At 42.9% G+C, this 10,723-nt stretch overlaps 1 protein-coding gene across 2 annotated transcripts in view; it reads right to left on the minus strand.

The window, feature by feature from the left end:
• Positions 1 to 10,105, minus strand: part of HGFAC (HGF activator) — a 41,376-nt gene extending 31,271 nt beyond the window's left edge. For both annotated transcript variants that reach the window (XM_069014545.1, XM_069014544.1), the window contains exons 1-4: positions 9,926 to 10,105; positions 8,339 to 8,393; positions 5,944 to 6,040; positions 785 to 858 (exon numbers count right to left, since the gene is read on the minus strand). In XM_069014545.1, coding sequence (XP_068870646.1) covers positions 785 to 858; positions 5,944 to 6,040; positions 8,339 to 8,393; positions 9,926 to 9,991 — 292 coding nt within the window. In that variant the 5' untranslated portion in view covers positions 9,992 to 10,105. The remainder of the gene's footprint in view (positions 1 to 784; positions 859 to 5,943; positions 6,041 to 8,338; positions 8,394 to 9,925) is intronic.
• Positions 10,106 to 10,723: the final 618 nt, after the last annotated feature.

The raw sequence follows: 10,723 nt of genomic DNA on the forward strand, positions 1-10,723 counted from the left end.
ACAGAGATAAGCAAAGGCCAGTGACTGAGGGACTGCTGAGGACAGGATGTATATTCCCAGGTGAACTTTTGCCCAGTGTGTCAATTAAAGTGACTTTTATGTATAAAGGAGACTTTGCCACAGACCTTGACTTCCCCTTGTAGACACACTTTCGCAATGAGGTAATTGTAGCACCGGAGTGTGGTGACCACATGAAGCCACAGAGCTGTTCAGCTAAGTAATCCTTTCATTATCCCTCGGGACTCCTGCAATGAACATGTCTGGCCTCTTGCCTTCTCTGACACAGCCCAAAGCTCGAGCGAGTCTGGGTTTGAGATCTGCCCTTTCCCATGAGATCTCAAGAAAGGACAGCTGGAAGTGACGGCATTGTGTTGTACCAGGTGTCAAACATTTCTGTGCCTTCTAAAATATTAACTGGTCAAACAGACAGAAAATGCAGCTGCTTAAATGAATGAAAAGCGAAAAGGCACATCCAAGCCATGAGGGAGGAGATGATCACCTTTGTGTTCAGCTCCAGTGGAAGTTCAGATTTCCATACTGGCATTACCATAATTTCTCTCCATGACTTTGAGTTAGTCAACAGAGAGTGAATTAAAGACTGTGTGATATCCACAGTCTAATGCTATGGTTGTGCAGCGTCACAGAGAGATTATGGAAGGAGCTGATGTGAAGGCTGGCTCTGTGTACACAAATAAAAGTTGCACTGAAGGCACTGGGCCTGCTTCCCACAGCTGGCAAAGTAGGAGCCAGAAATCTGGAGCAACTCAGCAATGGCTCGCCTTACCTGAGTGGTCTCTGGGCAACAAAGCACAGTGTCCCCATCTCCTGTCCCGGTCAAAGTTATGTGTTGTTGAACACCTGAAAAGAATCAAAGGTGCAGCTTAGTGCAGCTTTAAACAACCCAGATTTCTGCACTGAAACTACAGGGCCCTCACACTCTGGCAACCTGGAAATTCATGCTTGTTTTTTTCTAATTAGCATCAGTGTCATTCAAATTCTCTTAAGAGCAGAGGAAAAAATATGCTTTCTTCTGTTAAAGTTGCTCTGCTCCACTTCTCTCAAATGGAAAACAGATTAAAAATGAAATGTAAATGCAGAACCTAGGATTTTCAATGAATCCTCCAGAAAAACCCAACATTCTTTCTATTTCTGGGATTAGAAAATGAAAGACAGAAATAAGAAACAAAACCAAAGCAAATTAATTGTGTCTTCTTTACTCTTTACAAAATAAGCAAAACAGGACCCAGACCATTTTTGATGCCTGACAGTTACTGCAATAATCTGTGGAGGCAGGAGACTGTCCACAGAGGGACTTTTCCTGACTTTCAGGGGCAAGCATATTTCACCCTTTTCACACTCAGTTCCTTTAAAGCATTCTTATTTTGGAACTTGCAAGATGAAATGAGGAAATAACTGACACGGTGGTGATTTCCAAACACAGAGATAAAACCTCTCCTTTTTTCAGAGCAGGGGACTGAGTCCTGTGCACCCTCACCGGTGGTCTGTTACCTCAGCCTGGTATCTCTGAGGCTCAGAGCACTCCAAGGAGCACTGAGCTGCTATCCCTCATTTGCAGAAGTAGATTTGTAGGCTTCCCCAAGGCCAGACAGGGAGCATGTGACTGAACACAGGCTGAACCTTGGAGGTCCACGTCCTGTCCCAATGCACCATCCACCAAAACATCCTCCCTGACCAGTTCTAATGCAGAATGATAGATATCAGCTACCTGGCAGTAGAAGAAACTGGAGTTTATTTAACATGCCTGATGATCTATCTTCATTATGCATGGTTTTATCATACCCTGAGCAGTTGTGTGATCAATTTCTTCACCCTAAGATGTCACAAGTTAGATTGAAATTTTTTTGCAGTGCACGTCTACATTTTAACTGCCCTACTTTCCTTCTTAATTAGATGCTATGTGGTATTTAAGATGCATAATTCGAATGGAGCATCTGAATAGGCCATGTGTATTAAGTTTGGTGACCTCAATTATATAAGGTGCACTAAAAGATGTGCTTGGTAGTCTGGTGCAGATTAACTTGGCACATACTTGAAGAGGCTGTTCTGTCACAGGGATTAAGGCTGGTGCAACTGCTGGGAGTTCATGGAAATTCCTCAGTGATTCTTCAGTGGGAAGTGGATTGTGCTTTCTTTAAAGAGTAGTCTAGTATGCATGAGGATGAAGATGAGGAATGAGTTAAAAGCGTCTTCAGCACTGCTTGTATCTCTTTTCAGCAGCAGCCAAGTTCTAACCAAAGGCAAATCTCAAATTTTTCCATCTTAAAAGATTTTTTGTTGTCAGAGACCCTGACGGAGGCTTTTTCTACCAGCTCTCCACAAACCAGTGGTCCTCCCACTCGATGATCTCCACAGCCTGTCCTTCCCTATCGCCTTGCAGTGACTACAACGAGGTTGGTCCTCCCTTGTGATGTCAAGCTGCCTCCTTGGTGCTAAGCTTCTTGCACAGTCACAGAATACTTTTATATTTTCCACCACAGATCTCTCACTCTCTGGGAGGATCTCAGCTCATCCTCAAAGCTATTTCACTTGTCTCCCTCCTTTTATTTTAGAAAAGTTTTCTTTGATTGGAGGCCTACCAAAAATGTGGTGACATTTCAGTCTTGTGGAATGTTACCTCCGGCAGCAAAACCAACCCAATGGCCTTATTATTTCTTTATGCTATTTTCAAATGAGCCCACACTCAAAATTTATGGGATAGCACATGTCTTTACATCAGCCTGTCATATAAAATTGTTAACATGAGAGTGAAAACATGAAGACAAAGATACTGAACTCAGTACACCAGAAAAGTCCACCATGAGGGGTTGATTTAAATAACATTTTAAACCCATGTATGATAAACAACATGGGAATGGATAAACAAAAGCGCATGTCACAGATGAGGCCTAACTGGCAGGCAGGATAAACAGAAAGTAGGCTGGTTTTCCCATCAGGAGCATAGGGAGCCTTAACAATAGGATGTTTTGGAGAACAACAGGATGTTTCAGAGAACAAGCAAAGCCCCAGGCCAGAGGCAGACAGGTGTAAGGAAAGAGCTCTGCCATCACACTTGGTATTGTCACCATGTTTGAGACTTGGAGGTTGCCTGAGACTTTTCAGGTGTTGTTCTGACCATGAGACATGGCCAGACTTTGCCTGACAACACCAGACCAATCACCACCAGCTCCAGGAAAATTCAGAGCCTGATGCTTGACATCTCCCAGCTCAACCCACATGTACTTCTCCTTCCAAGGACTGTCATAAACTACCCACCTTGTAATCCAGCTGGCCAAAAGCCCTCCTCTGCACTGTTTTCAGTCTGTGGCCAAAGTATCAAAAGTTATCTTCTTGTTTCCAGGGAAGATGATAAGATCATGCCCTTCCTACACAGACCTAAGGTCACTCTTGCACAGGGGGCCCAGACATCCAGACCTCAAGCACAGGATAAGGGTTCTGCAGGGTATGAATCAACACCTTCCAATTTATATCTCAGGCAAGGTCTGCTTTTGCCATTCCCCTTGAGCAGAATCTGAGGAACCCATCCCACCCTTGGACCCAGGGACAGGGTGCTGACAGCTTCCCTGCAGCCACAGCTTGGTCCAGTTCAGACCACCCTCCCCTTTTGATCTCACAAGTGTTCATTGCACCCCCATTTTGTCTGTCCCTGCACTGCTCTGTCTTTCTGGACGTACCAATGAAATTCAGTAGACATTCTAGTTGAGTCTTTTTCTCCTCAGCACAAAAGGAAAATTTACACTATATCTTTAGAAAGATACCATGTAAGATGTGGCAATAGGCCACTAAATAGAAAATTTTCTGTGAAAACAGATTATAATTAAGGGGAAATGCAATACAGGATGTTGTTAAAGGAAGTCTGTTATTTAAATACTGTAATTATTTTGTCTTCTTTCCTGTATTTTCAATAAATATTTATAAAGATACAACTTGTTAGTTGCTCTCAAAGAAAGTAAGGAGAGCTTTCTGTGGTCAGGAGCAGATTTATATTGAAACACAGTACCTGTGTCATAGGTAGTGTGAGAAAACATAAAATTAAAGCCAATTTGAGTGAGGTTTGGCCTGCACTGTAAAGTCCTGCCTGTAGTCCTGACTTAAAGTATGACATGAGGACTGAGGACATGAACTTAAATGCATAAGTCAGTGCTCTCTTGGTCTGGTTTCCTTGCATTCACCCACAAAGAGGCAGTTTGGACCCAGCCTCCCATCATCCCTTACTAGCAGCTTGCAGGAGGCAGGAAGGGCACAAGCCTTGCCCTCACCTGCTGCCTACCAGGTCCCCTGGGATCAGCTATTTGGTGTAAGTCCAGCCTGGGTTAGTGCCAAGTCACACAAAAATGCACAGAGCAGGTTTCCCAACTGCTATTCAGGGCTCTTTTCCCGGCATCTCTGTGCCTGAAGTCACACGTTAAGTTGCTTTTAGCTTATGAGTGATGAGTAAACACTGGTCAGAAGGTCACCCATAGGGTGAAATGGTCTGTCAAAACCAAATAATTCCAGCTGTCCTCCTCCTCGTCTCCCCGCTTGTAAATGGCTTTTAAAAAGTCGGAAGCATAAGAGCAAGTTGTTCAAGGTCAGCTCTAAAGTGTGCTCTAACATTGGATCCCATCCATTCACAGTTTTTTCCATTTCTGTGGTCTAACTGGCCAAAAGCAAATACACAGTGTCATGTATTAACAGGATCCCTCTTAAGCATTGCATGAAATTAAGTGAGTCCAAAGGTCAAACTCTTTGCGGCTACAGTTCATCAAAAACAGGGTTCAAACTGGAAAATTATTCCAGTTCCCTTTCTTTAGTTAAGATAGTCTCAAATTCTTGTTTCCTGGAGGCTTCTCTTAGCTGGACTGTATGTGTGGATATTGGGGAAATTCTGAAGTGGTTTCCTAGCCTGAAGCTCGGTGTCTATTTGTGTAAATAGACTTGTGTTGTGTTATTTACATTACACCAGCACTTACACTTTGAACAGATGTGTCGTCAGAAAAACACCAACAGATCAACAAAAAATTAGGCAGTCCAGTATAAAAAATGGGAGTTCTGCCCTGCCTGGGCGAGTAAAATAAACTCTAAAATATTATCTCCACCCTGAAAGCATGCAAGTGTTTGCCTTTCGCATGGCTCATCTGGGCATAATTTTGACATTACTGGTACCCACATATTCTCTGCTTTGTTGCCTTTGATTTCAGTTAATATATGCCTATCATATCAGTTTGTCAGCAAAGTTTATCTTTTTTATTCAGTGCTTTAATTCAGTAGGGTTCCCACCTGACTGCCCCTACCCCCAAAATGAATCATGAATACCTCTAACAGCTTCTGCAAAAGTAAAAGAGTAACCTTTGCACAAAAGAAGGAGACCTGGCCTGAAACACACTAGTAGAATAAATCATTACCCAACAAACAGGAGTAGTACTGCACTGTCCAAAGGGGTTCTGGTGCCAGTCTGGATAGAAATCAGAGACGTGGGGGTGGGGAGAAAACAGCTTTCCTCAAAAATCAGATGGTCTCTGCTGCAGTACAAGCACAGCCTCCACAAATCAAACAGTCCCTTAACCAAGTGTCCTCTCTCTCAGGTGTCTGTATCTCTCCTTTCTCCCTCAGCAGAGGATTTCTATCAGGTCGTTTTTCAGTCCTGCTTTTTCTGTACTAGTTCTTGTCACTCATGGAAGTTGCAGTTCCAATCGGAAGGGCAGCGAGGAAACATTTCTGCAGTTCGTGACCTTCCTGTGGCCGTGGAAACGCAGTGCCAGGGCTCCCTTCCCCCTGAGCACAAGTCTTGACCCGAGCACCATGACTATCTGCAGGAGAACTGCACCAGTCTCCTTGGGCACAACATCAAGCTCCTGTTAATTATCCTAAGAGCAAGATTAAAGCACTAAAAGGATGACATTTTCATTTGAATGCTGTTTTAATTTATGAGCAATGTCAACTTACCATTTCTTTCTGGAAAACATATTTGATAAACATGTGTGATAAAACCTTCCACCGAACCGGAAAGGAAATTTGCATGAATGTCCATCCTCTGTAAACACTGAAATACAAATATTAAAATGTCATAATGCAGCTGAAAACCGACCCACAAATTATATCATATACTATTATATGAAATTATGAAGATAGATATCTGCAAGGTTTTGAGCTGTGCTCTGGACTCTGTGTCTCTGCAATGTCTAGTGCATAAGAAGAGGCTTAAAATCCTACATAAGGACTGAATCAACAGAGATTAATGGACTCTGCAGTGGAACAAAGATCTCAGATCATTTCAGTTCAAAATTTACTGCAATTTCTGGTACAGCAAATCCCAATTATATTCATTAATTGCAATTACCATTTCTAATTATGTAGTATTGTAATTGTATATTAAAATAATTTCTGAAGTTGTATCCTTTCAGGCTCTATATCACATTGTAATATCTGTTTAAAATAATTAAGGAACCAGACAGTACTAACTGAAATAGAAACAGTCAGGAGGAAGAAGGTTTTAAAGGTTGGGGGTAGAGAGATAATTTTGAACATACCACCTTCCCTTTGGGATAAGCAGATTCCTTACAAGTGGGGAGAAACTGATGGGACCAGTGTCTAAAAAGGGCAAGTTTTGTATTTGCCACATCAGTGATGGCAATCTAAGGAAGGGTGGTGGGAGTTTAAGGAAGGCTAGTGGGAGTCTATCAGAAAAAATCCTTCAAGATGAGTCTTAAGAATGAGAGAGGCTGAAGACAAAAAAAGACAATGAAAAACTGTCAGAGCTTATTTAACCATTAAACTAAAAGCAATCTGTTTTGAAATCCCAAAGTCTGAAATGGGAAGCCAGCCACTGCTGTAAGACAGAAATGGGGCATTCAACCAAACTGGCAGCACAGCACATTTCCATTTCTCAGAGATGATGTACGACTGCTCCTTGTCCTGAGCTTACCCCTCCCATGATGGCTGGGGCTCCTGCACACTCTTACAATATTTGTTAACCCTCACAAGTCCAGACATCTTGATGCCATGATGGTTTTTTTGCCTTTTATACCTCTGTTATACCTTTTTATAACTTCTGTATTCTTAGTGCTTTTTGCCTACATTCTTGGACTTGTTTGTTCACCTAGGAGACTAAACATTTAGAAACTTCATAGTTAGGGGTTAGTGTGCCCCAGACCCCAAGGTCCTCTCCAGAACACATTCTGTAAACTAAGATAGAACCATCCAGGGGAAGGTTCCTTGGAGAGGGAGGGCTCATTCAAGCCTCTCATTGGGGAATCTTTGATAGATACGTTAATTAGTAAGACCTATAATGTTATACCAGATATTTTGGAGGGCATTGTGGTGTGCATTTCAGTGCATTCGACCTGGATATGTGCACCTAAAGATCCTTAAAATAAATACCAAGGTAAAATCCCTTTTTCCCTTCTAATCGTGTTTGACTCTTGATTTTAAAACTAGGAAAAGGCATCAATCTCAAAGAGCTGCTGAGGTCAGTCATTAGGATTACAGAAAAAATCACCTATCCCTGTGGTCCAACCCCTTTCTTAATCAGTTGGAATTAAGGTCACTCCATCTTCCCTAACTACCTCCTTCTCTATCAATGGGAAATGGCCACTGCCATCCCCTCTGCCATCCCCATGTCAATCCCTGTTTTCATACTCTGAACTAATTAAGCAAATGTTTCAATATCAGCTTCCTCTGTCTGATACCTTCCAGTAAAAGCAGGAGAGTTGTGAAAATAGATTCCCATTCAGAAGATCTATTGTATCCCAAAGGCCACTGAAGATTGTTATAACCTATAAAGGCACCGCTAATGGCCCAATGCATGTAACCTTTAACAGCAAAAGCATAGGACAATAAAAGCCTTAAAAATGGAAACTGCAGTGCTCTCCCACAGCCAGGATGTCTGATCATTGGGGTGCCACAGAACAAATGCAACCCAGAAAGCTGCATGTGACTCAAACTTTTCTCCCACAGGGAGATCATGGACCAGGGTAGAAACTGAACTTCTACATACAAAGAGTTATGTGCTTGAAAGTTACAGGGCAGCTGCAGCTCTGATTAAGGACTGTAGCATATCTTCAGCCACACCACATTGTGCACTAATATAAAGCCCCACCAGCTCAGACAAACTAAAATCCCATCAGCACCCTCCCATTAATCTGCAGCTGAAGGAAAATTACCTGAGATTCCTGAGCCAATCTCAAATTCCCTTTTACACAGAAATTAATATTGGCATGACCATTCTATAATCCTGATTCCTGTTGAAACAAAGACAGGCTTCCTACCGACTTGCACAGCACAGATACAGACAGGCAGACCGTTCTTACTGTCATGAAACCTACTGGATTTGACTTGGTACCTTGTGGGCGAGTGAACCCATGATTTGAGCCTCTTCCTGCCGCAGATTTGTAGTGCTATAAAGAGAAAAAGAGAATGTGGATTGGAGACACAAATTCACTCTGGGAACCATACTACTGGTAAAAATGTACTTTCCAGGGTGCCCTGAAATTGTGTTTCTCCCAACGTTTCTGAGAAAATCTTATCATTTGCTTGTGATTTTTGGTGGGGCACCGTCTCGTGAAAGAGGGTAGATACACATAGACTCTTGAAAGGTGTCAGTTAAACCAGGAAAATCCATCACAACTCAACAAAGGCCAAAGCTCTGCTCCATTTTTTTCTTTCTATGGCCAAGGGACACATCTCCTATTTCTCTCAGCAGGAAGCATACATGCACTCTGGGGCCAGTTCACAGTTACAAATAATATCCCAACATTTGCTTTTTCCTGCTATTTAGTTGTATCCCCCAGGGCATTAGTTGCAAAACCAACTTCTAACTGTATTTGGGTTTGCCAATCAGCAAGAAAAGAGCACTAGGCTGAGCTGATTTTAAGCCACAGGAAATAATAAAAAAATGGTAAAAGACATAAAGTGCTGCTCTCACCAAAAGTGCTGGCAATTGAACTACAGCAAAATCAAAGTATCACAAAAACAGTCAAAGAAGAAGCAGCACATCATGAACATAGAACTGGACAGGGGACATAAAAAGTGAGAATTAAGAAAAAGCTGTTGCTAAGATATATAGAGAGGGCTTGAACAGTTCTGAGGAAAGAACAGTTTTTGCACTCTACACAGGCTCTGCCACCTCTGAGCAGTCTGCAATGGCTTCAGCCAGGGATGGTCTCTACCTTGAACATGAGCAATCCTCTCCGCTCCCACACGTAATATCTGAGAACACACTTCTGTAATTCTCTGACACAGTTAGGATTATACCACCATTTAAGCATATCTGAGCTAGTTTTAACCTAGCTAGGGAAATAAGGCTGATCATAAGGCAACAATGGACTAACTGCCCTGCTAGTCCATGGTAGATGCCAGCTCATGGTGGGGTTTAAGCAAACTAGCAAATTCAAACCATCACAGGCTGCTCAGCACTGCTTCATGTGCTTGGCAGACATATCCCCAAAAAAGACACAAGGCACATGATGCAAAAACACTGAGGGGTTTGGCATGGAAGCAGGGAGAAGTCTGAAAAGAACCAGATAGCCACATAGCTGGCCTGTTCAGTTACCAGAGAGCATTAATGTCTGGCAGTGGAGCACTCTCCCTCCATGCTTCTGCAGGTACCTGTTTGTGCCAACACATTTCTGAGATACATTTTTAAAGGATTTCAGTTTTTGTGTGGTCCTTCCTCCCCTCCCATTCCTCCTCCACAGAAAGGCCTGGATGTAAGCAATTGCTTTAAACAGAGAAAGGTATTAACACCAGCTATCCCACAGCTCCCCCCCCCCTTAGTGAGCACTGGTGTCAACCTTCATCTGGCAAATCCCTTTGAATGTCTCTTTCTCTGGGTCTGTTCAGTGGCTTCACTCATCCAACCCCAAGGCAACATGGTCCTGCCAGGCATCACGTAGCTGATCCACCACTCCGAAACAGAAGACTCACTTACCATCCTTGCACAGTCACTGCTCAGAGTCAGAGCCAAGACAACAGTGAGAGGAGCACAGACTTTCATCTTTGCGTTCCTCTCACAAAGGTTTTGCCTGGCAGAGGAAAACTTCCAGGGCTGGGCTGAAGTGGGAGGGTGAATCAGGAACGAGCTTTCACAAGGGACTGTGATTTACTTGACTTTAGGGTATTTTAGTTTTCTAAGTAAGCAGAGCTGTTACCGTTGTTAATCATTAATGTCTTTGTGGGTAGAAGGGAATGCCATGTAGGGAGAGACTCTCCCTAAACTACAGAGAGTGAAGAGTGTACAAAGTGCCTGACCCTTGGAGATGGTCCCTGGTGTAACCAGAAAGCACTGAAGAGCACATCCAGAGGAGATGATCCAACGTTGCTTGTAACTAGAGCTGATTTATCATCCAGATGTTTCCCTTCTCTTTCTCTTCAGGAGCTAATGAAAAGCATGGTATAGCAACAATGAGCTCCAAGCAAGCCCACTCAGGAGCTGGCATTACATTGCAAAATATGGACCAGATCAATGCCAATACCAAGGATTACTCATTAACAGATGTTACCTGCCTAGCTGCAACTTGCAACAGCAGCCTTCCAGCAACAGACTGGGAAAGTTAGAAAGAAAGAAAATACACATTACTCTGATAACACATTTTGTGTACCAAAAAGCTCCCTTCTGCCACCACCTGAGCAAAGCCATCTCGGTCTCGTAACTGCCTGTCTGAGATAGCTGCACTGTAGTATCATTTCTAACATGGATGCAGAGGGTATTGCAAAAACTGAGATTTCA

Source organism: Aphelocoma coerulescens, chromosome 4, assembly GCF_041296385.1.
Source record: "Aphelocoma coerulescens isolate FSJ_1873_10779 chromosome 4, UR_Acoe_1.0, whole genome shotgun sequence".
Taxonomy (NCBI): domain Eukaryota; kingdom Metazoa; phylum Chordata; class Aves; order Passeriformes; family Corvidae; genus Aphelocoma; species Aphelocoma coerulescens.